Below are 27,606 nucleotides of genomic sequence, written 5' to 3' on the forward strand. Positions count from 1 at the left end.
CAGGTGTATTTATTAATCAAATACATTGGCCAAACTTTTCTATCTGTATCTGAAGACTTACCAGTTGCCGCAATAGGAGATGAATTCCCTTGAGTTAAGTCTCTGTCATTGCTTTGGCTGTTTCCCCTTGCTCTCCCACCCTTGCAAAATGTAGCTGGTGTTTTACTGTTACTTTTTCAGGTTTCATAAGCTGAAGAGCTTCCTAGTCAGCCTGATCTTGTCTCAAAGATTACTTAAAAATTTTGGCTCGAGGACAGGGATTCTTATTCTTTCTCCCCCCTCCTTAACACCCCCCCCCGCCCCAAGTTCAATAGAAAAAAGAAAACCCTCATTTTCTCCTAGTCATCTGTTTGACAGCTGCTCTGTAGAAACTTGTGAATATAAATCTTTTTTTGCAGTGACGGGGGAGTATGCAAATCTTAATTCAGAAAAGAGTTCGCTGCAAGTGCACAAGGAAAAGCTCCATTTGAGTTGCCTGTTGATCTGTGTTCACAATGCAGTACTAGGCTTGTTCACTCTGACACCTTAACAAGCTCTCAAGGCTTGTTAAGCTCATTGGGTTAAAGGAGGTAGCTGAGGTTTAGGGAATGGAGACTGAGATCTTTGGTGGCAGGAGCTGTTGTAGACATACTTTCTCAATTTCTTTGGAAAATGGGTGAGATGTCTCTAGAGAGCAATTTCTTAAAACAGTGTTGTGTTTCATTCTTCTGCTGTTATTTATTGTATAACATACTCTTGTATTAAGTAAGGCACCTGCCTTGAAGAAGGCTGGATGGTCAATGTCTGCACCTCTGGAGAGGTTTGCAGGTGCAGAGCTCAGTCCATCAGAATTGTCTCTCGGCATTATAAGGCCAGCATTAGGGAAACTGATCATGTTTGGTGTTTAAAAATGCTTGTTATATTTAGAAGCATATCTGAGAGCAATTGGCAGTTCTGGTGAAGCTTACCTGTCCTTTCCTTTCTGCCTCTGGAGTCCTAGGTCTGTTGCAGAAACTCAATTTGAGGGAATTTGTGTGTCATGACTCTTGTCTGAAAGCAAGACAGTCCCTGATGGTACGGGAGACAAAAGGACCCCATATGAGGCAGACTTTGCTTAATGTTACTGGGATTGTTTCATGCTTTTCTTGTCATAAATTCTGTTGGCATGGTTGAGTAGTTCTTTCAAAAGAGAGATGGAATACATACCTTGAAGGGATTTGTAGTCTGATATTGAGGACCAAGTTGTGTTACACTGCTAGTGTGTCTCTTCCTCTGTGATATTTGGATATACAGGAAAATGGTGTTTTCCTAACTGCCTGGACTTATGATCTCTGAAGAAATCTGTATTTTTATGTAAGAGACTTGTCCGCAAGTAAAAATGCTTCTTCTTATCCTACTTGTTATATATAGTACCCACCAAACTAATCCTTTGATATGTTATATCATAATTTGGCACAGAACTAGACTGATAAATTTGGGGAAAATTGTGAGAAGATTCTCTGGAGTGCCAGTCCACTTTTTTTTAACATATCCTCAGCACCAGCTGGCATTCTTTTCATTCCCTAGCAACTGGCTAAATTTCAGTACTGTCTTGATGAGGATAAGGATGGATATTTTAATGAAAGATCTCCTTTATGCTTCTAGATATCTCTCTAGCTAGAATGAAGACATTGTGACACAGCTCATCCATTCATCAGGATTTTGTCCTATTCTTGACCCCTGTGTAATCTGGATGTGTAGTAGAAAGTCCTCTTGTCACTATTCCCTTCAGCAAAGCAACACATAATTTACATGTTCTGGAAAAGCTGGCATAGTTTTTGAAAGAGAAAACAAGAAAGCACCTGGCAGTAGACAGCTGTGATTGAGATATTCTTTGGGATGGACTGCTACTTCAGCAGGTTTTGATTACTAGTTTTGAATTAGAATGAGTGTGTGAGAGAATGACTAATTTGCAATTATTTCTCTGGGGTTTTGCAGCCAAGCGCAGTAGCATATGCTGAAAGCAGTACATATTAGGAATGGTGTCTACTACAGTTTGTGTCCACTTTTTTTCAGGAGCAACGAGGCTTGCATTAAGCTGTTTACCGTGTTTTACCTGATTTCTGCTAAAGGTTTTTTTCAATGGGATAGAAATTGATGTCTTGAGCTGTTCTCTTACTTCCTGGAACTTGCAATTGGATAATGCTTTGACAATCTTGTCAGGTTTGAAAGAAAATATGACACAAAAATACAGCCTTTTGCCAGGAAATTCTTACTTTCTGATTTGGGGCAAGATTGTCTCTTCTCCAGAGCTGGACAAGTGCTACCTGACCAAAACACTGGTTGGAAAGAGGGTGTTGGTGTTGGTACTGGGCTTAGTTTTATATGTGACATGGATTGTACTATTAACCTACCTTCCACAGTACAAAGTTTATCTTGTTTGATTAGTGAGCTTATCGTTTAGACTTTGCTGGGATTGTGTAATCTACTGCAGACAGTTGGTGTAATCTACTACAGGCGATACCTCCTCCTGTTCTTTGGTACCTCTTCAGTAACCTGGGAAGTGAAAGTTGTTAAACAGCACTGAGTGTCTTAAGAACTTAGACCTAACTGAAGGAAGGAGTCATTACTGGAACGTCGAGGTGCCTGTTAGTTAGTTAGGTAAGGTACTGGCATCTGTATGGCATTGGCACTTGTCCTAAGCAAGTTCTAGTAGCTTCAGTTAAATAAAAATGTCAGATTTTGGCTCTGTTTGATAGCGAATTTTTAATATACTGTGTTCTTGCTTATTGTGCAGTTTCTTTACATCTAGATGCTGAGCTGCAGCGATCTGTGGCAGTACTAGTTACTTACCAAATGGATGCTGTCATCAGGACACAGTAGCCTACTTAGGTTTCAGTTTTTTACGCAGAGGGGAGATCTGTTAGTGACTGAAGTCTAGCACTGGCAGTAGATTCATTAACATGCACCTGCTCTTTTGCAGATTCAGAATCTGAAAAATCTTTAAGTGGGTTTGAAACAACAGCAGCCTACTCACTAGAGGACAACATGGATTCAAAAGATACAATAACTTCAAGCATGTCTGAAGAAAAGGTTTGTGGCAGTGGGGAATCGCTGTCTAACGGAATCAAAAAACACAGGTAGGATGTTGTCCGTTCTTGAAGTATTATCATAGGCATTAGTGGTGAGTAAAAGACCACAGGAATCTGAAAAGCTAACAGAAAACTTTTAAAACTTTGTTCAGGATGATTGACAAGTAGTTGGTTGTGCTATGATTTTATAAAGAATGTTTTTCCAAGGCTGTTGTGCTCCTCTGCACCTTGTTTTTTTATGATCCAATCTGACCAAGTAAAAAATAAAATATAACATGCTATTTAAAAATGGACACACTTGTTTTTTATTAGATCTTATTGAAATCTATGTGGATTTTAATTCCTTCATGTATCTTTAATGACCTATACCTCCTATTGCCTCTTTAATTTCCAGTCATTTGATCCTTCTGTTGGTATCAGGAATGAATGAAAAATATTGCTAGCCTGGCATCAGAAACTCAAATGTGAACAAAGGGAGTCTTATTCTAAAAGTCTCATCCATGTTTTATGTGCTTATTTTGTGTTGTCAAATGATCCATTTTTGTTTGTTTCCTTGCCGATAAAGAAGGACAATAGGTCTGGAGTTAATGAGATGTAACAGACACCACTATTCTCCAGTTTCAGGGAAAGGGCAATATAACCTTTGTGCTACAGATCAAGCCAGACTTCAGCATGTTTCAAAAAGAGTACTTTGGAAGTATTTTGGATACGCAGAACGATGATGGGAATACCAGATTTCTTTTAAAACAGGAAACTAATGTTTCATTTTACAGAAACAAGCAAGACAGGCTTTAATTACTTTAACTTAAATAGTTAAATTGCAGTAACTGTTGAAGTGTGTGGTAACCATCAGAGACGTAATGTTTCAAGGTTCAACCTCTGCGTGTGCCATACCAAGACTAAGGCCGACGAGAGCTTGGGTGGAGTAATGGGTGGTTTGGGAAGATAACATAAAGCAGCTGACTAAGCGTGTTGCTTTGCGCTGTTGTGCTGTTAGCAACGTAATATTTATGGCCTTGGCCAAGTGCCTTTCCTAATTAGAGCAGGAAGTTCAGGAGTGGGAGGGGGGCAGTAGGTGAATGCAATCTGAATTGCATTCACTGCCTTGGAAACAATGAGGAGAAAAGAAGCAATTCATAATCAACATGAAAATGATGGTACAGGTTGACTTGCATTGTCATTAGGAGTCTTAACAGGAATTGGTCTTCTGTTTGCCATAAAAAGAAGTTGCTTGGCAAGTTTTCATAATGCTGCACTGTGCTGTCAGAACTGTAAGAGAGCAGGGGACTGGAGCAGTGTTTCAAATCTACTGGTTTTATAAAGGGTAATGAAAAGTAATAAACAAGTACCTCTGTGCAAGTTGTTTCTCTGAGTTGCATGTCTTAGAGAGTATAGAATGTTGCACTAAAATGAGTGAGTAAATGGGCTGGCTAATAACTTACTGCTAAAGAAAAGGGGAAACTTTTGGATCTGCTTTGCATATATATATCAGAATGTATGGTCATATTCTATGGGACTAAATGGCTATAGAATGTATGGCCATATTTTATGGGACTAAATGGCTGTAGAGCACATTCGAGGTTGAGCTGTAATGTCAGGCTTTTTCACCTGGCACCTTGGTGTCACATTGGAATTTGTCCACAAATATATTGATACGAACTGTTTCTCCCCAGAGCTCAGATAATTTAAACTTTACCTCCAAGAGAACCTTCTCAAGGGATGGGAGTTGTGTGATGTTTCTAGCCTCGTTTCTGAGGCTGTTGGTGGTAGCGATGTTTGGCCTGGTACAGCATCTGTTTGATGTCACTTCAGAACTGTGTTATCTACCTAGAGCTGTTGGTTCCAGTCTTTGCCTCTTTTTGTTTGGGGAGTGGTTCTAACCATGTGCATGTGGTCATATATGCTTTGCCTGTGATGCCACCTGTGTCATTTTCAGAGCAGAGACTGTAACTTCTTGATGCTGTGCAAAGTGAGGGATTCAGAATGTTTCGAAAGCACTTAATTCCATCCTGGAACCCTTGGATTTGCTTACAGCTCTTTTTTTTTTAACTTCCATTTGTGTTAACCACATGGAAACAAGTCAGTTAGAGAATAGACCAGATTAGTTTATTTTGCTTAAAATCTCGATACTTTCCTGTAGTTCCTCAGATGAATAGAGAAGCTGCAGTTGCATTTAGATTGCACATGAGAGTACCTAACAATGTTTAGCCATCAGTATAAGTAAGACTATTTCCTATCTTCATCAAATCTCTGCCTCAAATAATATTTTAGTGGTCAAGAATTTTCCATACAGAGGTGGAGGTTGGTTTTTTATTGGGGAGGGGGAATATGTGCTTTGGTTTTGGAAATGTAGGAATGAATCTGTTGGTTCCAAGGAATTAAAAGTGTTGGGAAGCACACATACAGATAGATTAAGCCAGTGCCACATATAATCTGCTGTCTTATTCTGGGGTTTTTTGTTGTTTTTTTTTTAATTAGTTTGCATCCTACTAATTGTTCACAGACTGTTTTGAGAGCAGGCTTAACTTGTGTAAACTTTTTGGGAGAGGATTTGAGAGATAGGAGAATAGTACATTAAATAATCGGGACGCATTCAAATCACATCTTTTTAAGAGGGAATTTTTTAGTCTAAGCCAGGTTTAAAAAAAAACCCAAACCTGAACCCAACAAAATATAACAACAAAAAACCCACCTCTCAAAAAAGTTCAAGCAAACAAACAAACCCACAAAAAATCCCCTGAGAAAAATGTTCTGTAATATGTGCCAACATTTAGCATCTACTTGTCACTGCTGTTTCCCTCTTATTGCTGAGTTTTGTAGTCAGCTTTAGCTTTGATCCTCCCACTAAGGGCCTTTCAGAATGCAAATATATTGGTGTTCAACTTTTTGGGAGCCAGGAGGTTATTTGTTCAGGTTTCCATGAAGAGCAAGCTAAACATGCCTTTTTCACACCTGATGTCTCATTCCCCACAAGATTCCTGTAGTAATTGATCTGCAATGTCTAATGCTTTGGACAAGTGTTTTTGTGTAAGTGAATGGTCCTAAACACATCTCATCTATTCTAATGCACAGAAATTCCAACAGATGTTTTTGTCATTTAAAGCTAAGATTAACTTAATGAGTTGTTCTTAAAATTGACATCTGGAAGGAAATTTTTGCATTCACAAACTTTTCCTTTAATCACAGGGAATGTGTCAAGGTTAGTAGGCCTCAAGTCTTAGCTGCCTGTCATTTTTCCACATGTCCTTACTTGTCCCTGGGATCTTTCTTGGTGGCTTAAAACTGTTTTGTTTCTTTGTTTGTACATGTAGGTGTTAGATGGAGGAAAGAACTGACTCCCGTAGCAGGTTTGACTGATATAGGTGACAAATACAGATGAGTGGCTGAAACTGCATGCCATCCTTCAACTAATTCAACAAAGGGACAGGTTAACTGTAGTGAAAATATAAGTTTTAATATGTAAGGAAAGCAATCCCTGTGTATACTTAAGCAAACTAGAGGTACATGTGTGTGTTTTGCATGCAGAAGGACTTACTTAAACACCAATATCCGCTCTGCTAACTGCCTTCATTAAAAAATACACAGGAAAAACAAGTAAACACTTCTAATGAAGATAAGACTGAATACTTGGTGGACACTGTCCTCTCCTGGACATCTGTATCAAAGCATTCACAGAAGTGTTTTATACTTAATATTATTCCAGATAATCTGTTTAACAAAATATTTTTGTATGAGTGAAAAATCAGAATAAGGAGTGAGTGATGATATATTTTTCAGTTAAAGTAAATCCTCCTACCCGCTCATTCTCTGCATGGAAGCTGAGTAAAACAAGTCAGTGTTGGTCTGTTACCTATGGAGGAGTTCAGACACATGACTAGGTTTTTGACTGGGTGGAGTTGTTGTATTCTAAAGAGCATTTATTTTTTGGTTTTGTTTTTTCTGAAAACAGAAGCATCAGCCCTGGTAAAGGTGTTTCAGTAGCAGATAAGTATGGGAGGTAACATGGCAAGTAGGGTTACTGAAACAATTCAGACTGAATATTTTTTTCTCTTGGCAATGTTTCTGTTTATCAGAAAAGTGGGGTGCAGAAGAAGGGTACAGCCTGTTCACACTCTCTAAAGATATTGCTTTAGCTACTTTGAGGGGAGACAAGACCACCTTGGTTAGGAGGGCAACACAATCATTTAGACAAGAGTTATCTAAACTTTAAAACTTCAATAGTTCATGCAGTTTGAGTCAGCTCTAGGTAACTTTTATCTATTGATAAGAATTGGAAAAACTATGATTTTTTTTTTTTATTATTGGTAATAGCTGTATGATCCAAACACGAATTTTAGTGTTGTTGTGGACAAAGGACTTTAACCAATATTTTTGCCTTTCTATAGGTAAATTGGATTAATAGTTGAGCTGTAAGTAGCAGTAGGAAAACTGAACAAAATCTGTGCCTGATTTCTCATAGAGCTGAGAAATACACACTGTGTTACACAGGCTAAATATTGGTCTTAAAAGTATGCTTAAGACTTGTTTCAGGACATGTCAGCCCACTGTAGTACAGGCTGCTATGTTTTCTCTTCTTTAATGATGCTGGTTTTTCTGTTGTTCCTGAGGGCTGATTTTAGTATAGGCAATAAATGTTCATGGCCCTTTATTGTCAGTATAAAAGTGACTAGCAAAAAAACCCCAAACCCACCCCACTATTTAATCCTCAGTTCAGTTCAGACATAGTGAACTTATTTGTGTGCCTGTTCAGATTTAACTTACATTTTCTCACAAACTCAACTAAGTATCTTAATGATGCCATTGTGAAAACACTGTTCAGATAACTGATGTAGACATTCTCTTCCTCTGCTTTTGCATAAAATTAATGGTTCTGGTTTTGGAGAGTTAATGTTTCTGTGCAGGTAAAACAGTTTAAGTGCTTCAAAGTAGTGCTGTCATTCCCCTTTGGTTTTAATTTAAAAATGGGGAAACTGTTACTTTCAAAAGTGAGTATTTGGGTTTCTTAGTCATGGTTAGTAATGGAAAGTTTTTCTTCTACTTTTTTTCCCTGTTCCTTTCCACAGAACAAGCTTGCCATCTCCAATGTTCTCCAGAAATGACTTCAGTATCTGGAGTATATTAAGAAAATGCATTGGCATGGTAGGTAATCAGAAAGCTATGATAAAAGATGGGGAACGATGGTTTCATTTGAGGCCCAAATGAAAACTTGTTGAGGAGAAGAGGTCGTTTGGGTTTGTGTTTTTTTGGGTTTTGTTGGGGTTTTTGGTTGGTTTTTTTGGGGGGCTGTATTTTTTTCTTTTTTTTATATTTTTTGTTGGTGTTTGTTTTGTTTTGGTTTTGTTTTTTTTTTATTTGCTGCTTATGCTTTATTTGCTTCCACAACTCAAGAAGATAAGACTTGGTCAGAGTAATATTCTTTCAGTAAAAGAATTTTCACTTAAACCCTTTAAGTATTTTGTGGTAGCAATTTTTTTTTTTTACTTTGACTGTGAAAAAAACCAAAACAAACCCAAAAAACCAGCTACTTTTATTTTGCTCTTCTCCTTTCCCCTAAGTATCTGAGTCTTCCATGGTGTTACTCACCAGATCGTGGCCAAATCAGAGTTGGCTGGTTGGCACCTAATCTCTTCCAGCTAAGTGTGAATTGCGGAGTTCTCTCCATTAGATCCTACAGTAGGCTGAAATTACTTGCTGCTTATAAACCTTTGTGAGCCTCTAACAGTAGCTTACAGAAGGGAACATCTGTGTTTAGTCGCTGTTGTTTTCTCCTCCTCCTCTTGGTGTAAGTTAGGAGCAGCACCAAGCAATTGGATGTGGAAATGCTGGGAATGCCTTCAGCAGCAGCTCCAAGTTTCCTGAGTTGTTATGAAGCATCTGAGGTTTCTCACAGTGGCTTTAGTTGGCTTTAGCAGAAAAATGTTATAACCTTAAAATACAAAGAACACATTGAAAGCCTGTCTTTGCATAAGGTGTGTGTGGGCAAGAAATTCCATAAAGGTCTTAATTCTGCTTTGCAGGAATTGCTGCACAGAAGTTGCAGTTGTGGGGGGCAGCAGAACTTGTAGTGTCTTGTCCCAAAGTGTCTGCCAAAGCTGTTGGTGCCAGGTGCTGCTGTTATGGCCAAGGACAGTGCTGTTTGCTGCAAACATGGCAGTGGTCATTCCATATGCTTTTAATTTGCTACTGCAGGCAGCTTTAAGCCATTGCTATGTTACGCACTCAGAGAGTGTGCTTTTTAAAAATGGGGAAGAAAATAAACAACCACCAAACTGTAGGACTTCTTTTCAATTTTTATTCCTGTAACAAAGGTTCCTTTTTTTCTTCAGAATACAGAGTCCCTGTTTTTAACTCCTGAGCCGCCATGTTTCCCTGTGCTTTCTCATCCTCCTACCCCCGCCTGCCCGCCTGCCTCCAAAAAAAGATAATATGTTTAAGTAATTAGATGGACCATACCTATTTTAGGAGTAATAAATAGCTTGGTCTTTAAAGGACTCCTTAATATGTCATTCCATTGTTTCATTTCACATTCTTAATGCATTTGTTGATATTAAGTTTGCTTATTTGATGTTTGGTTTTCTTTTTGTTTTAGAAGTGGCCTTAACACCAGCACAATTCTGCTTATTGAGCTTATAAGGGGTTTGTCCTTTCAGCATTAGCAGAGCCAGGTCAAGCACATTGCATTAGCACTAAGAGCATAGTTTATTTTTGTAATAAGCCAATTACACTTGGGTTACTGCAGGTCAGTGTATCTAATCATTCGACTTTTCACACAAATTTCATTTGTGCATCAGGAGTTGTCGAAGATCACAATGCCAGTTATATTCAACGAGCCACTGAGCTTCCTACAGCGACTTACAGAGTATATGGAGCATACATACCTCATCCACAAAGCCAGCTCCCTTTCCAGCACAACAGAGCGAATGCAGGTATGTTGAGTGTGGTAGTTTATGTGAGCTCTTGGTGAATACCTTAGGATTTCTTTCCTTCATAGTCTCATCAAAGGAGGAACTCCTATAATTTGCTGCATGTCGGGTTCTCTTTTTCATCAACCAGTTTTATTTGTCCTGGTTTCCACTGGGATAGAGAGTTAATTTTCAGAGAGTTATTTTTCTTCCTAGTAGCTGGTGCAGTGCTGTATTTTGGATTTAGAATGAGAATAATGTTGGTAACGCACTGATGTTTTAGTTATGCCTAAGCTGTGTTTACACGAAGTCAAAGACTTTTCTGCTTCTCACCCCACTCCACCAGAGAGGAGGCTGGGGGGCACAAGAAGCTGGGATGGGGACACAGCTGGGACAGCTGACCCCAACTGACCAAAGGGATATTCCATACCATATGGTGTCATGCTCAGTACATAAACTAAGGGAAAAGCTGGCTGGATGCTGCTGTTAGGAGCAGACAGGGCATCAGTCGATGGGTGGTGAGCCACTGCACTGTCCATTTCTTGTTTTGATAATTATGATTCTTTTATTGTCATTATTTTCCCCTGCTTTTCTGTTCTATTAAACTGTCTTTATCTCAACCCACTGATTTCACCTTTTCTTCCCCCCAGTTCTGTCCTCCATCCCATTTGGATTGGGCAGGGGGTGTAAGTGAGCAGATGTGTGGTGTTTAGCTCCCTGCTGGGTTTAACCACAGCAGTCCTTTTTGACACCCCACAAGGAGAAGAGCACAAAGGGTTGACATAACAGATCTGACCAGAGCATATTAAAACAAATTCATTATAAGCATTTATTATACTAGTTTAATAGTCTCAGGTCACAGTGTGGATTTACTTGTTTCTCAGAGTTGCTGCACACGTTCTCAGAGATGCATTATGCAGTATCTTACTTGCCGTATATGTTCCCTGTTGTGTTGTTTATCACCTCTGAGGGCTGGATTAAGGTTATCGTTTTGCTGTACTTTATAACACTGCTGGTGGTGAGTCTGAGCTAGTATTTGTACTCAGCACTGCCATCATCTCCATACTTTGGGAGCCATCTATAGGAAACTATTCATAGCTACACCTTTTTCCTTTCCTCCTCGGAGAGCCAATCTGGGGGGGGAGATAACCTCCATCATCCCCTTCTCCTTCAGGCTAATTACAATAGCTCTTGAGATTTTTTTTATATCATTGGGATGTTCAAACTGGGATTTTCCTTTTGCTATGTTTCCTGAATGTGCTTGAAGTTCTGCTTATAGTAAAACAATCATTTATGCATACCACTGAGAGATCTGCCCCAAGGCTGGGTAGCTATGAGTGGCAGGGTGCGTGAGATAGTATGAGGTAGTGGGCACCTCCAGCATTTTGGAATTTCACCCATAAACAAGTGTAGAATCCTGAAAAACTGGTAAAATGTTTGCAAATAGAGAACAGGAGAAAGAAGTAGATGAGACGGACTACTACGCTGACACGGCAGTCATGAGAACAGGAGGAAGAAGAGAGGTAGCTGCTGACTGGGAAGAAGGAAGATGAATCTATAAATGAGGCAGTAACCACCCAATTCCTATCCCTGAGTGAGCTGTGAGATATGCAGAAAGATTTCAGCTGTCGTCCAGGTGAAAACATTGTCACCAGGCTGCTCTGATGTTGGAATTAGAGGGTAAGGAAGCCAAGCAGCTTGGATCCCTTTCTAAGGAAAGGGGTATTAACAAAGTGATTGGAAAAGGGACACAAGACCTCAGCCTGTGGAGGTGACTTGTGTCAGGTGTGAAGGAAAGGTATCCCTTCAAGGAAGATGTTATTATGTCACCCAGGCAAGTGAAGCATCTTGGAGAAAGGTATCAGTACCTGAGGGAATTAGCCCTGCTGGAGGTGATTTGTAATGACCTGGACAACAAGCAGTTATCCAAAGATCCATGTTAAGTCAGGTGCATGCAATTCACATGGTGGAAGTTTGTACAGAATCAGGACTGTTGTGGTTTAAACCAGCAGGTAGCAAAACCTCAGCCAGCCACTCACCACCCCACACGCCTCCATGGGATGGGGGATAGAACTGGAGGGGGGAAATAATTAATGGAATATACAAAACAAATGATACCCAGTGCAGTTGCTCACTGCCTGCTGACCAATGCCCAGTCAGTTTCCAAGCAGCAGCAACTCTCAGCCAGCTTTCCTCCCTAGGTTAAATACTGAGGTATGGAATATCCCTTTGGTCAATGTGTGTCCCGTCGCAACTTCTTGTTCCTGCCCGCCCCCAGCCTGCTCACTGGTGGAGTGGTATGAGAAGCTGAAAGTCCTTGACTTTGTTGCTAAACATTGCTTAGCAATAACTGAAATAGCAGTGTGTTATCAACATTATTCTCTTTCTAAATCCAAAACACAGCACTGTACCAGCTACTAGGAAGAAAATTAACTCTATCCCAGCAGAAACCAGGACACTTATCTAGGCAAATGTTTTGGTGTTGTGTAATACCCATGACTGCTGTTGATTAACTGTGTACTCTTACTCTTCTGAATAGTGTGTTGCTGCATTTGCTGTCTCTGCTGTTGCCTCACAGTGGGAACGTACAGGGAAGCCATTCAACCCATTGCTTGGAGAGACCTATGAATTGATCAGGTAATGAACAGGAGAGTGGTATTCTGTGTAATAGATGTTTCATTAGATTTGTCAGGTGGCTTGCAGACTGCACTGTTGCTTATAAGCTTCCAGCCATTCTGGCAGCTGCTGCAGGTGCTTCCAATGTGTGTTGGTGTTCACCAATGCACCTTCCAGCAGAGGAAAGCTACTTAACTTTTCAATTCAGAGCAAGCAAATGAAATTTTCCAGGCTTAAAAAAAGTTCTATTTACAAAAATGAATCTTTTTTTTTTTTTTCCCTGAAACCTTCTGAATGAAAAGATGTACGTGGTGCATAAGGGAGGTGTTAGAATTTTAGTATTCATTACCTGAGTGTTCAGAATACATATAGACAATATGGGTCTATTAGTGTGCAGCTGCACCTAGGGCACATTCTTCTTTCGAGTGAGGTTTTGGCCTGTGTTTATGCAAAAACTCAAGAAAGTTTGATAATGACTCAAGGTCATTATCAAAAGTAAATATATTGACTCATCCGATTTGGGAGTTCTTGTTTTCTTTTTTATATTAGGTCCTCAGCTATTTAGAACAAGGATGTATGCATTATTTTGTCTTTTGGTTTAGCCTAGGCTTTTAACTCTTGCACTGAGTACAGCATCTGTGCACGGGTCCAACTATCTGTTTCTCCTCAGGGAAAAGAACTGCAACTTCACCATGCTTGATATGTAGATACAGAGTTTTGGTTGTCTTTATTTTGCAGAGATGATCTTGGATTTAGACTTCTCTCGGAGCAAGTTAGCCATCATCCACCCATCAGTGCTTTCTATGCTGAAGGCTTAAATAATGACTTTGTGTTTCATGGATCAATTTATCCGAAACTCAAATTCTGGGGCAAGAGCGTGGAAGCGGAACCAAAAGGCACGATGACTTTGGAGCTTCTTGAGTAAGTTGATCGGAAGTGATTGCACAGGCACAGCGCCTCATCCCTGATGATTAGTGTGCATTAGAGTCCCACAGCTTAAAAACGGACGTGTCCAATACCCACATCCTAAAGTCTGATGGCTGATCACTGTGCAGGGAAGAGGGGATGAGAACATGAAAGGAACTGCCATCGTTCCCCCATATACATTCAGTGTGCTAATAGTAGCAGCAGCTGGGGCCTGTGCCTGTATGTTCTGCAAGTGCCTGGACATCAGTCCTGCTAAATCTAGCATGCTCAAGTCCTGTTGGCTTTCCTCATATCTTTCAGTGCTAACAGTGACTGCAGTGAAGTGACTGTTGTAAGGAGTTGATAAAATCAGTAGCAATAGGTTGATAAACTTCTTGGGTTTACTGACTTATTGCCATGTCCATTTCAAGACTTGGAACAATTGATGGATTGATGGCTTGTTGCAGGAGTGACATCCAGTACAAAGGTAGAATATTTTAATTTTTATTCCCTTCCCTTAGACACAATGAAGCCTACACATGGACAAATCCTACGTGCTGTGTGCATAACATTATTGTGGGCAAACTTTGGATTGAGCAGTATGGAAACGTGGAAATAACTAACCATAAGTAAGTTAAAAGTGTGAATGCTTTCACTTCCTGCAAGTTTTAAAAGGAAAAGCATTTGGAAGTAATTAGTGCTCTCTTGTTCTGCCTTTAGAACTGGTGAGAAATGTGTACTAAGTTTCAAGCCCTGCGGACTCTTTGGGAAGGAGTTGCACAAAGTTGAAGGGTACATTCAGGACAAAAGGTAACAGCTTAATTCCAAATAGGAAACAAATGCCTGCCCTTGCTTCTGATGGGAGCTATAGAGCTAAATGCCTTTAACATAGTCTGGCAAGGGCATTAACCTGCAATAGCAAGGTTATGAAATGTGCAACACCAATAATGGAGATTTAAGAGTTGCCCTCAAAAGTTGTTCTTTCAAATATTTTTGTCTGAAATTGTGAAATAAATCTCTTTAAGCTTCTTTGTAAACTTAATGTGGGTTTTTTTTGACAGCAAAAAGAAACTTTGTGCATTGTATGGGAAGTGGACTGAGTGTTTGTACAGTGTTGACCCAGCTACATTTGAAGCTTACAAAAAAAATGACAAGAAAAATACAGAAGAGAAGAAAAGCAGTAAACAGGTATTAATCACATAAAGAGGTGGTATCTCAAAAGCATGATGAGACCGCTAAATATTTTAGTAGCATTTAAGAGCATTAAGATTTCTTTTCAGTTATCCTCTCTTTCCTAGTAGGATACAAAACGGATTGGATGAGTACCAACAATAAGGGATAAAATGCTTTCTCTTTCTTGGATTTGTATTCAAACTTACCAAAACTTGGTGTGATGTAAATTCTGTCAAATTCCTTACTTGCCTCTTCCTCCCAAGTTACATGGAGTAGGTAACATATCCATTAGTTGGACCATTTCTGATCATATATGACATTTATATTCTGACAGAAGGACTTGAACTCCCAGAGGCAGAACAGACTAGTTTATCATCCTGATAAAAGATCATATTTTCCAGCTTTTACATGGAATTTTTGTATTGCATTCTATTAAATTTTCACAACTGTAGAAATGCTGACTTTTTTTTCTTCACAATTGATTTTTTTTTTCTTTTGTGAAAAAAACTCATTCACAATTCATCCAAATTTCTGGTACACTTTTTGTTTAGGAGGAGTGGTGATGGTGACAACAGCTTGATGAAGAACAGCCACTCATACAGTAGCTTAAAACAGGGATTGTTCTCCTTTGGTGACTGCAGACAGATTTTTTGTTGTTTTGGGTGTTGGTAGCTTTTATACTTAAGAAAAAAAACTGGAGAACTCTTTCAGATGGACAACGCTGAAAGGAGTTGTTCCTGTGCAGGTTCAGATTGTTGCTGTATCTGAGGTTGCTCCAGTGCTTGTCATCAGGAGAGTGCTAAAGCACTGGGGATTGCTGCTTCTCTGTGAGTCCAAGAGCTCTAGAGAGAAGGAGCGAAGAAAAACACACCCTGTGTTTTTGTTCAGCTTTCACTTCACATTTTCCAACAATGCTGAGGATGATTGTTGCTTTTCACTTCAAAAAGAAGCATCCTGTTGAATAAAGCTCAAGCTGCAGTGTTGCTCTGACTCTAGAAAAACATGCTTTTTCTACTCATTTAACAGAATTATTTCTGTGCAGAAAACTGAAAGCTTGGTAGTGGTAGCTATGAACCAGTAGTCTTTGTTGAATATGTATGTATTCCCACTGCTTCTTGTGCCTGAGGAGCTGATATTTTCTGGGATTTGAGCATTTAGTTAAGCCAAGTCTCATGTATAGTGTCTGTATGTGGTTTGTTCCTTCATGGTATTGAAGGATTTATTCAGGTGCAGAAGTACATGGCTTTTCAAACTTCTCCGAATTAGAATTTTCAGATTTCTGTAGTTGTTTCCCAGCTATTCCTTCGTACTGCATTGCTACTAATGAAGAATTGCTTCTGTCTCCCTTGAGGGAACCTGCTTGGATGTGAGTCCTTTTGTAACTTGCCCCAGATTTTCCCCTGAATCCCTTTGATGTTTATAGGAATAAAACTTCAGGGAAAAATAATTTTGCAGGAAACTAGACAAGCCTTCATGTATGCAAAGGTGATATAACATTAGAAGAGTTTTAGTAGACCTGGGGTTAGGCCAGGATGCTCTGATTTCTGCTCTGAATGAACCAGAGTCTTGTTCTAAACAAGATGAAGGATTTTGTGTAGATTTTTCAGTGCAAATACATAGGAGAGCACAATGTGAGGCAACAGCAGCTGCTTTCACATGTGCCTAGTTGACAGGTACCAGAGGTCTTGCTTTAGCAAGTCAGTTAATATTCTCCTAGCAATATACTGAAAGGTTGAGTAGCACTGAGCATGAAGTATGGATCACTGTGGCAAGAGCATGTGAAAATCCACATTTTACCTAGTTCTCTGTAATTTGATGGCATTTTTAAGATTATGTATATGACAAGGCACAAATTGTGTATTGTAGCCTTCCTATAAAAGTTGGCTTGGAGTTTGGCAGTCTCATATCCAAGTGTCTGTATTTTGATATAAGAATCACTTTCTGATCCGTTCTGTTTCAAATTCCCAATTTCTGCAGGGTCGATCAGTGTCCTTGAAAGGGCAGAATGATAGGTTGCCAGTACAGTTCAGATGTAGTCAACTAAAAGTCCTGTTTGTCCCCCATAGGAGCTGAGGGATTGAACCTGGTATGCATGTTCTGCTTACTTTGCAACCTGTTCATTGTTAAAGGCACAGTGAAGTGCTTCGCAGTGAAACAGAATCCTTACTACTAATTCTAATTTTCTTGAAAGCATAACATGTGAATCCTCTCAGAGGACAACTGAGTCCAGGGTGCTGAGTACTGGATGTTTTCAGTCTATTATCTGATGCAACCATGGGAGAGCAAAGCTTATTAGCAGCAGGATTAAAGCTGTTGGCACGTAGCCAAAGTATTTAAGGCATTAATTGCCTCTAAGTTCAGCTTTAATCTCTGGTGGTCTCTGAAGCGTGCTGCTGTTTTTAGCTGTGTTGGTGACACCAGGTTTTCTTGGGAGAGCCATATTCATTGCCCAGCTTGTCTTTAGTTCGGTGTTGTAACATATGCTTACGTAGCGGAATTAACGTCAGCAGCATCAGAGCCCAGCTGCTTTAAAGCTGTGCTTAAAGAGGGGATGGTTTAGAACTACTTCAGGTCACATCTACTCTGTGACCACCAATAATTCTCTACTGCCCTAGTAACCCTGGGTGAAGTTCTTCCTTTTCTGGGAAAACCATTTCACAGTGCTGTGGCCACAGCTGCCTCAGGCTGTGTGTCAGACTTCACAGGATATCCTTCCCAGAAGAAGTAATTAATCTAGGATATTTATTTCACATTTGCAGTTTGCCATTTCAGTTGTGTACTGGTTAATGGAAAGGAAGGTTCCTCTGGGCAAAGAGCAGTAGGAAAGGCTTTCTGCTGTGCACAAACTGGGCAGCGTCTGCGTTATGTGCTGGTATTTCTTTGATGTGGAAGGATGAGGAATGTGACTTCTATTCTTCACCTTTAATGAAGCAGTGATGCAGTTAAGTATCAGGCATGAAAATGCTTGTATTTGAGGCAACAGGACATCTCTGGGGTGGAAAAATTGACATTTCTTTATGCGTGAACACCCACTTTATAGCTACAAAAATACTGCTGCAAGAAACTGTTGGTAGTCTTCCATTGGGAGGGAGTTGGGAGTATGTGTGCTATGTTAATGCTATTATCCTTCTTGACAAACATCTAGAAAAGTTTCATTGTTGCTGAAATTACTCGCTTTTGGTCAAGGAAATAATTTTCTGTAAGTTCCAGTGTTGGAATGAATTGGTGTAAATAGTTCATGACTCCCAAAGAACTTTTCTTTGTGTGCTGCCTTTAGGTGGGCAATACTGAGGAATCAGATGAGATGCCGTTGCCAGATTCTGAGAGTGTGTATGTTATTCCTGGAAGTGTTTTGCTATGGAAGATAACTCCAAGACCTCCAAATTCAGCACAGGTCAGCTACGCTTCTCATTATTGAATGCGCTATCCTATTATTTTGTATATTTAACACAAAGCAAATCCATTTGTTGTCTTTGTCATTAGCAAACCTGGATTTGCCTGTTTATTGCAACAAACTCCCTGCTACAATTGTAACTTTATAATGTGGGGTTGGAGGGATAACTGCCACAGGCGAGAATATAGAATTAGCAGAATTTCTCTGGAAAATGGGATGCTTTATGTAGCTAGTGGTATGGGGGCATTCCCCACCTGTTGTGTCCACCCTGTTTCCCCCACTGAGGCACTAGCCTTGTGAGAAATCTTTTCTGAAGGGCTTCATTAGAGGACAGACACTTGCAGGGATAGACACTTGCATGGCACAAGTTGGAGAGTCAATAGGTGGAATACAAGGGTACTGTATGTATTTGCCAAGGCAAAGAATTGGAACAGAAAAGATGCCCTCACTGGGTTAATCAAGGGGGAAATCTCTCTACAGCGATAGGGAAAATACCAGTGGGACTGGAAAAAGAAGATAAGAGAGAAATAGTGCACTGAGTAATTGGATGCTGGCCTGCTGAAACAGAAACACCAAGGATCATCTACACTGTGCCTGACAGTGCAGTTTTGCTGGTATCTTGAGCATTCCTATCTTGAGTGATTAAATAATAAAAGAGCCCTTGGATGTTTGTTTTTAGGCAGCAGTTTTCTTATGTATTAAGACTAGCAGCTGGAGACACTGTGAAGTCACCTTTTATCTTTATCTCTGAATTTCAGATGTATAATTTTACCAGCTTTGCTATGGCTTTGAATGAGTTGGACAAAGAAATGGAGAGTGTCATTCCCAAAACCGACTGCCGGCTACGACCAGATATCAGAGCTATGGAAAATGGAGAAATAGGTAACTTCAGTTATTGGCACAGGTGGTTTTATTTTTTGTTAAAACTGAAGGACTGGAAAAAAAGTTGATAGGTGAACAGTTAAAGTAGCTACCCATACATTCCTTCATGCTGCAAGGCAGTAACTCATTAACACAGCCTTCTGCAGGTTGTGGTGTGCTTCTGGTGAAAGGTATGTCATCCACCTGTACTGGGGATAGTTGGGATGGAGCTAATTTTCTTCATAGTGGCCCAAATCTGGTGCTGTGGTTTGGATTGGTAACCAAAGCAGTTGAAAACTTCTGCACGGTGTCATGGAAGTATTTGTGAACTTTTCGGTTTGTCTGTTTCCATCAGCCTGGTGCAGAAGGAGTGGTTTGATGTGCCAGTTCTGAAAAATGCAGTCTAAACTATTAAGGAGAAACTGTAGCACCAAAAAATACACTTGAGGCAAAATCATTCTTCAGTGAGATTTGAACACTACTGCTGTCCTAGAATAATTAGAAATACATAATGAGACTTTCAGTGAGTAGAAATAGAGTGCTTTTTAGAAACCTCATAGAGATTGTTACTGTAGATGCCATAGAAGGAAAAGTGTCTTTTAGTCTTCTGACATGTGACTTGGTGTTAAATACTTCAATACAGTGTTGAACAGCCTTCCCCAGCCCTCTTTTGCTCCTTTTTCTTTGGCATTCCAGTAATTTGTCTGTTTAAACTTGAATTGCAAATAACTGTGCTGTTAGCAACAACTGTATTCCTTAATGATACTAGTGGCATAAGTGTATAGCAGGTGGGTTAGTAGCTGGCAGGGTAACTGGGAATGGCTGATAGAAGTAGTTAAGAGAACCATTCTTGGAAGACTAAGATGTGTATGAAATGCTTTTCAAAGAGTCAGGTGTGGGATTGCCTTTCACCTAATCTGCTGCTTAGTCTGACTCTGCTCCTCAGACCTTCTGACCATTCTTCCTGCCAAATAGAAGCAACTGTTCTGCATGTTTAGGATCATAACCTGTGCTACCTTAGAGCATTAACAAAAAAAATGAAAAGATACTGCAGAGAGACAATTCATTGTGGTTTGGAAATGAATACTCCAAAGCTCCATTGATCAGGAACTAAAGACTAGTAGCAAATTAGCCCAAACATCAAAAAGAAGTAGGTGGCCAGAATTGTAAAATCAATCCTGCATACCTTAATTAGTTTCCATCCTGAAATAAATTCTATGTATGCCACTTCCCTTAGCTCACGTTTACTGTCATGTAAACATTTTTTTGGGGTTCTCAGGCCATGGATAAACATGCATTTAGCAGTCTTAAATACTGGAATGCCATTGGCTCATTCTGTGCCACAGCTGGGCTGGCTTTGCTCTTAGACTAGACCAGTAACCTTCAGTGTTATGTAGAAAGCTTTTTAAATGCACAATTTTTACTACTTCCCTTATTTATTTGCTGGGTCAGATTAAATAATGTCCCTGTCTTCTATATTACTCTTAACGTCTGTTGTTTTATTTGTGTGTTTTTATTCCTTCAAGATCTGGCTAGTGAAGAAAAGAAGAGGCTAGAAGAAAAACAGAGGACCGCCCGCAAAAATCGTTCAAAGTCAGAGGAAGACTGGAAGACGAGGTCAGTGCGTTTGCCTCTGTGTGTGTGTAGTTATGTAAACGTTTTGAGCATTGAGGTTAACTGACAGTCCGCACTGGTGACATGCAGTGTTGTGTCAGCAGGAAGAGCAGACATCCATCAGGTCTGGTAGTGCTGCCGTTGTATTTGCTTACTCAGGCTTGGTCTCAGTTTCTTCCCTCTCACTGCTTGCACACTCATATGCAAACATAAACTGTGTTGTCTTCTCTGAGCACCTCTTGGTTCTGACAGGAAGAAGATGATGTCACTGATAGGTGCTTGTAAAGGACTGTTGTTGCTGATTAATTTATAATTGCCTGAAATTTGCATGCTTGGCCAAAGAGTAGAGGAAATGCTTCCTCTGGTGAACTTGACAGCTTACTGCCCATGACTTCTCAGATCAGTGGCTCTGTGCTGACAGTACTGTATTCTCAAAGTTGGTGAAATGATTTTATCACCCAGCTATCCAAGTCACTACCTTCTTTCGGGGAGGGTTACTAACTACAAAAGTGAGAGGAGCTAAGGGAAAAATTAGCTTACAAGGGATCTGCCAGGATGTTTTAGGGATTTTTTAGTTTGTTTTTTTAACTATGAGAGAGGTCAGTTGGGAGCTCTTACATACAAACTAAAAAGAAACTGTGAAAACATGACCAGATGAATCTAGTTTGACCAGACAAGGTCTACTTAGACATATAGGAATAAACTGACAGTATCTTCAGAGAACAAAAATGGTAAGACTAAACTCTCTATAAGTAAGCAAGTTTCATCTCTTCTCTATTAACTAGCTATTTATACACTGAGACACTGTGATTAAATACCTTTAAAATGTTTGTAACTATAAATCACTTTTTTCTTTTTTTTTTTTTTTTAATGAAGTCACCCATCATGCCAGAGTCCCAGGTTTGGACACGTCTGCCTTTGTCTTTTTCCTCTGCCTGCACTCTTAAAGTGTTTGGGTTTGTTTGCCCTGAGACTGGTGGAAAATAACACCTTTGTAAAGCTTCCAAGTAAACTCGTTAAGTGCTAGACGGCCTTGCACCTCTCTCCCATTTCTGAATTCAGAGCGGTTCTAGCTCTCTTCAAATGTTTTCAAAGCAAGGGATAACTGTGTTGTGTTCTTCCACTTGCCAGAAGTGTAGCTTAAGGTATAGCTCAAACCAGCTGAGGTTGGTATTGGAATTTGGAGAATTTCCATGGGGCAACTAGGAGCTATGGGTTTGGGGTTATATAATCAGTGCAGACACCATTCACAAGGTTCTTCCATAGCTAGTGTGCAGGTACTGTAGACCTGCTCAGCACGTGTCTGGGATATCCTTTAAGAACTCTTTGCTTTCCAGGCTGTTTCTAAAGCCTTGGCAGAAAATTCCTAGTGTTGATCTCTTTAGTAGGAATGCCAGGTGTGACAACCTATAAAGGATGAACATTAAGTGTTAGGGAGAGTTGTGCTATGGGGGAAAAAATGTATGCTGTGAAGGAGAATTCTCCTACCTGTTCCTAGAAGGTCATCTGTAGGTCTTATTCGGTAATGCAGTATAAACTCAGATTTAAAGTACTGCAATTTCCTTGCCACAGAAAAAAAGCAGGCTGCTTACTTTGTCTAGTAGAGTTCTTCCCTCATAAGACAGTTTTCCAAATGTGAGTGATTTTTGTTTTTTTTTTTTTAATTATTCTGAATCCATTTTAGAAGTGGAATCTTGGTGTTTCTCAAAAGGTGATTAATGTTGAACATTTAATATTTTAGACGCTGACCAGTGATCATAAGTCTTGGTTAAAAGAGATTAATTCAGTTCTGAAACAAGCAGTGGTTTGGCAATTTGATGAAAATCTGTCCCCTCTTTCCCCCATCACTTATGTAGTGAGATCATCTTATTGCTTTAGGTCTTATATTTCTCTTCCCATTGCTTTTCCTCTTGCTATTGCAGTAGGTTGTCACTGGAGTTGGGGCATATTGTCCTGACCTGTACAGGTGTTGAAGACACACTAATGAGGTATTGGGTGGTAGAATTCCTTAATCTGAGAGGTGAGGTAACTGTGCTTATGGCCCTCTCTCACGGCAAATGCTCTGGAATGAGCTGTTACTGGTGAACTGGACACCTGAGTGCACCCGCACACCTCTTGTTTGGGAATGGCTAACTGTTCCTGTGTGGAGGATAAGCAGTAGTGAAGTATATGCAGTACTATGAGTGAATAACTTCTGTTGACTTCAGTTCACTTAACCAGGACAGCAGGAGAACCATCAGAGTGTTCAGCTGTTCAGTTTGCCACTGTGAAGGCAGTACAAGGCATTTCTTCCAACACGCATCTCAAATCCTCTGAGCCAAGCAAGGCTTGCCTGTTAGCTGCCCTGTTTTCCAACATAGCACTGCAATACTGGTGCCTCTTATGCTTTTGCTTTTTAAAGAGATCAAGTCATATTTAGTCTGAATGTGCTCTGATTTCTCTTCTGAAAGTTTATGGTACCATAGAAGGGAAGAGCAGAGTTAAACAGGCTGCCTTGCACACAGATGATTTACTTAAGTGAGTGTGTCTGCTGCAGCGAGTCATAGAAAGGAAAAACTGGCTTTTGTGGTCAGTGAGGAGGTGACAGGAAGCTGTGGAGCACATTAACCACAGAAACAGCTTCTAGTAAGTTGGTTTGTTCTCTTAAACGTGGCCTGGCCAAATACAGCAAGAAGGTAAAATGCTTGAGGTCTGATACTGTGGGCTGTTGAGGCAGAAGATTGAGTAACTGGGGCCAAACAGAAAGTGCTGTTCAGTAACAGCTGCAGGATTGCCAGGAACATGTGTGGGAGAGGAGGGAGGAAGGCAAACTTCTCTGCCATGGTGGTTTCACAGGGTTGTACTACTTCCCAGCAGTTTGGCCTTGTAAATGCACCTTATGGTAGAGATGGATGGTCCCCCCCCACCCCCTGAAAGGTTATGTACCCTCACAGGTGTGATCTGTGCCTCTGTGTTACATGGTGCCTCCAGATTAGGCAGGAGGGGAGAGGGAAGGAAAGAAAGAAGGTCCTCAACTTCAGTGTTTCTACTGATAATTAACTTAGTAAAAGCTTGCAAATAACTCCATGCGGATGGAATCAGCTTTCACAGCATTCAAATGAGCCTCCCAGTGCTAACAGTGCAATGTAGCACAGTTAAATTGTAATAATCCAGGACTCCTCCTGCAGCCTGTGGGTGATATTTCACCTGCACTAAGGGTAGCTGACACACTTGTTCTAAGTTAACTGCTGGTCAAACTGAAGGAAAAGAAGCAAATGGAAGCAAAAAAGAAGCAAAAGGCAGTGGAAACAAGGACAGGTAACCTGGGAAGAGTATAGAGATGAAGTTTGGTTCGGTAGGGATGGGGTGAGGAAGGCCAAGGCAAAGTTGAAACTGAACCTGGCAAGGGATGCAAAGAACAGCAGGAAGGGCTTCTACAGGTACCTTAACCAGCAAAAGAAGGTAAAGAAGGTGTATGGGCACGATAAACAATGCTGGAAAACTAGTAACAACAGATGAGGAGCGGACTGAGGTACTCATCAACTTTTTTGCCTCAACCTCTCTTCCCGTACCTCTTGAGTGGACGGACAGCAGGATGGGCACTGGGGGACCAAAGTCCTTCCCACTGTAAGCAGAGATCAGGGTCATGACCACCTGAGGAACTGGAGTGTACATAAGGCTATGGGACCTGATGAGATGTATCCGAGACTCACGAGGGAATTGGCTGAAGTAGTTGCCAAGCCACTCTGTGATATTTGAAAAGCCCTGGCTGTCAGGTAAAGTCCTAAGTGACTGGAAAAAGGGAAACATTGTACCCATCTTTAAAAAGGGTAGAAAGGAGGATCCTTTGAACTACCAACCTGTCAGTCTTACTTCTGCGCCTGGGAAGATCATGGAACAGATCCTTCTAGAAGCTCTGCTAAGGCACGTGGAGAACAGGGAAGTGATTTGGGACAGCCAGCACATCTGGGCAAGTCCTGCCTGACAAACCCTGTGGCCTTCTATGATGGAGTGACTACAGCGGTGCAGAAGGGAGGAGCTACAGATGTCATTTACTGGACTTCTGTAAAGCCTTTGACACGGTCCACTACAACATCCTTCTCTCCAAATTGGAAAGAGATGGATTTGATGAGTGGACTGTTCAGTGGATAAGGAATTGGTTGGATGGTCACATCCAGAAGGCAGTGGTCAACGGCTCAGAGTCCTGATGGACATTAGTGACAAGTGGTGTCCCTCAGGGAAGGGACATGTGTTGAGAACAGTGTTATTTAATATCTTCATTAAGGACACGAACAAAGGGGACGAGTGCACCCTCAGCAAATCTGCAGATGACACCAAGCTGAGTGGTCTTTTGACACACCCAAAGGATGGGATGCCATCCAGAGGGACGTGGACAAGCTCGAGAAGTGGGCCCATGGGAATCTCATGTAGTTTAACAAGACCAAGTGGAAGGTGCTGCACCTGGATTGGGGCAACCACTGGTATCAATATGGGCTGAGGGATGAACAGATGGAGAGCAGCTCTGCTGAGAGGGACTTGGGAGTGCTGGTGGATGAGAGGCTGGACATGAGCCACCAATGTGCACTTGCAACCCAGAAAACCAACCATATCTTGGGCTGCATACCCAGCAGTGTGACCAGCAGGTTGAGGGAGGTGATTTTTTCTCTCTACTCTGCTCTGGTGAGACCCCACCAGGAGTACTGTGTCCAGTTCTGGGGTCCCCAGCAGAGGAATGACATCGACTGCTGGAGGAAGTCCAGAGGGCCACCGAAATGATTAGAGGGCTGGAGCACGTCTCCTATGAGGAAAGGCTGAGAGAATTTAGTTTCTTCAGCCTGGAAAAGAGAAGGCTTCAGGGTGACCTAATTGAGGCCTTCCAGTACCTGAAGGGACCCTACAAGAAAGATAGAGAGAAACTATTTACAAGAGCATGTAGTGACAGGATGAGGGGGAATGGCTACAAACTGAGAGACAGGAGATTTAGATTAGGTTTACAAAGAAATTCTTTACTTTGAGGGTGCTGAGGCACTGGAACAGGTTGCCCAGAGAAGAAGCTGTGGATGCTCCATCCCTGGAAGTGTTCAAGGCCAGGTGGGATGGTACTCTGAGCAATCTGGTTTAATGGAAGGTGTCCCTGCCTGTGGGAGGGGGGTTGAAAGTAGATGATCTTTAAGGTTCCTTCCAACCCAGGAAGGATTCCATGATGAAGTGCATTGCAAAACAAGGCTTTAAAGAACAGGGGGTAATGTGGATCTAAGGAAATAATATTTTTCTATTCTCGGGACTGCAGTGCTTGTGGTGTTTACATGTCTTGCAAAAACTGTTACTACTTATGCATGCCAAAATGGTTGTTCACAACTGCTTTGAAGTAAAGCTGTACCTCTCCTTTTTTATCCAATAATCTTGGCAGCTTCAAATGACAAAATACTGGTATCAGTAGTATCACCTTGGAGACATTCAAGTGGTGTGGCAAATGGGGAGATCTAGTCACTGAAGATGATTTCACTTACAAATTTCAAACCAAGAGAGCTCCTGCAATCACCATAATTATTGCTGAAACTGCTGAAGATGCAGCAAAGCAGTTCTGAACTTCTATAGAAGTGTATGTTAATAGCTTCACTAACCTGCTGTATGTTTCCTTGCAGATGGTTCCACCAAGGCCCCAATCCTCATACTGGTACGCAGGACTGGCTTTATTCTGGCAACTACTGGGACAGAAACTACTTTAACTTGCCTGATATTTATTAAAATGCAGTAAGGAGCCTCAGACTGATACAAATAAGTCTTAATCCATTTTAATGTTTTCCCTTGTTCTACTTATCTCCTGAAAATACTGACATGTTATCAAACAGAATATTAATTGTCTCCGCAATAAATCTGGTGGTACATGATCTGCAGTCCTAGAGGTAGGGGAATAACTTCTCTGGCTGATGGTGGGTCCTGCGTGGACAAAGTAAGTCACCGTGATTTTGAGCTGCCCTGATTACACCTATATTAGGTTGTGGTGTATGAGGAATAGAACACCTTTGGCTGTTCTGTGAATACTTTGTTTTGTAGATAACATTGGCACAAGTAAAACTTGTTTTATTTATTGTGACATGGGAATGTTTAAAAGCACACACAGTAATTGCAATATTCTATTCTTAAATGAAGAAAGGGTGTGTCACTTCTGTAAAGATGTAATTTTTCATAAAGTGACTTTTCTTTTACTAAAGTAATTACCTTAAATCCTGAGCTCTGGTCAAGAGATTCCAGAAGAATTCCCGTCTCTGGAAAATTAGTGCAGTTCTTTAAGCTGGTAACATTACTCAGAGGTATTTATTCGATGTTTTGTGCAGTGTGTTTTGAATTTTGCTCTCCTGTTTTGCTACCAACCTTATGGTTTAAGGAATTAAGAGCCATTGAAATATCTACAGATTTGATTTGAACTGCACACTAGTAACAGGTTTTAAAAGAATCTGTTTCATGCACTAGAAGTTCCGGTGCCCAGCACCACTGCAAAAAAGCAACAACATAATCAGTCCAGGACCTGGTGGAACATGGCAGGGGGACAGGACTGTGTCTGTACTGTGCAAACTCCCTGGGAGGAAGTCTTGTGCATTTCAAAGGTAGTACAGCATCTTAGTGAGGACTCCTGTGCACAGCTGCTTTACCCCTTTTCAGTGGGGTGCATTCAATCTTAGAATGTAAGTTTATATTGAACTGTGTACAGAGCTTCTAGAGGGCAACCTGCTCTTTGTACAATATTTTAACTGCTGTCTGGAGGTTAGTGTTAATTGAGTAATTTAATTGCTACTAAATAAAGGCTTCAAAACTTCTTGCATCTAGTCTAAAGTGTTTGACAGTGCTGACCCCTTCTGAGCAAGCCTGGTCCAAAAGCTGCTGCGATGAAGATGGATGGTGTGCTTCCCTGTGCTCCAGGGACCTCTCTTTTCCTAAGCAGGAACAGTCTCCTCCTGGGGCGCTGGGGATGGTTGGGGAACTGAGATCTGGCAGCTCAAGTCTTCAGGGTGGACTTCTGAAACTGTTAATAAGGCAATGAGATGCTTCTGGTTTTATTCTATGCACCACTCAAATTACCCAGGTCGTGATGCTGAGACATATTAGATAA

The 27,606-nt window shown here is 40.8% G+C and overlaps 1 protein-coding gene across 9 annotated transcripts in view; it reads left to right on the forward strand.

The window, feature by feature from the left end:
• The window catches only part of OSBPL1A (oxysterol binding protein like 1A), a 79,312-nt gene extending 52,000 nt beyond the window's left edge, over positions 1 to 27,312 (forward strand). For 8 of the 9 annotated variants that reach the window (XM_064654958.1, XM_064654983.1, XM_064654964.1 and 5 more), the window contains 12 exons: positions 2,942 to 3,098; positions 8,114 to 8,189; positions 9,842 to 9,976; positions 12,492 to 12,589; positions 13,307 to 13,489; positions 13,996 to 14,103; positions 14,195 to 14,284; positions 14,536 to 14,662; positions 17,925 to 18,041; positions 18,800 to 18,923; positions 20,429 to 20,519; positions 26,141 to 27,312. In XM_064654958.1, the coding sequence (XP_064511028.1) occupies positions 2,942 to 3,098; positions 8,114 to 8,189; positions 9,842 to 9,976; positions 12,492 to 12,589; positions 13,307 to 13,489; positions 13,996 to 14,103; positions 14,195 to 14,284; positions 14,536 to 14,662; positions 17,925 to 18,041; positions 18,800 to 18,923; positions 20,429 to 20,519; positions 26,141 to 26,243 (1,409 nt within the window). In that variant the 3' untranslated portion in view covers positions 26,244 to 27,312. Of the gene's footprint in view, positions 1 to 2,594; positions 2,620 to 2,941; positions 3,099 to 8,113; positions 8,190 to 9,841; positions 9,977 to 12,491; positions 12,590 to 13,306; positions 13,490 to 13,995; positions 14,104 to 14,194; positions 14,285 to 14,535; positions 14,663 to 17,924; positions 18,042 to 18,799; positions 18,924 to 20,428; positions 20,520 to 26,140 lie in introns of those variants that run through there. The other variant, XM_064655028.1, reaches the window with a different exon arrangement.
• Positions 27,313 to 27,606: the final 294 nt, after the last annotated feature.

This window comes from Pseudopipra pipra, chromosome 1, assembly GCF_036250125.1.
Source record: "Pseudopipra pipra isolate bDixPip1 chromosome 1, bDixPip1.hap1, whole genome shotgun sequence".
Taxonomy (NCBI): domain Eukaryota; kingdom Metazoa; phylum Chordata; class Aves; order Passeriformes; family Pipridae; genus Pseudopipra; species Pseudopipra pipra.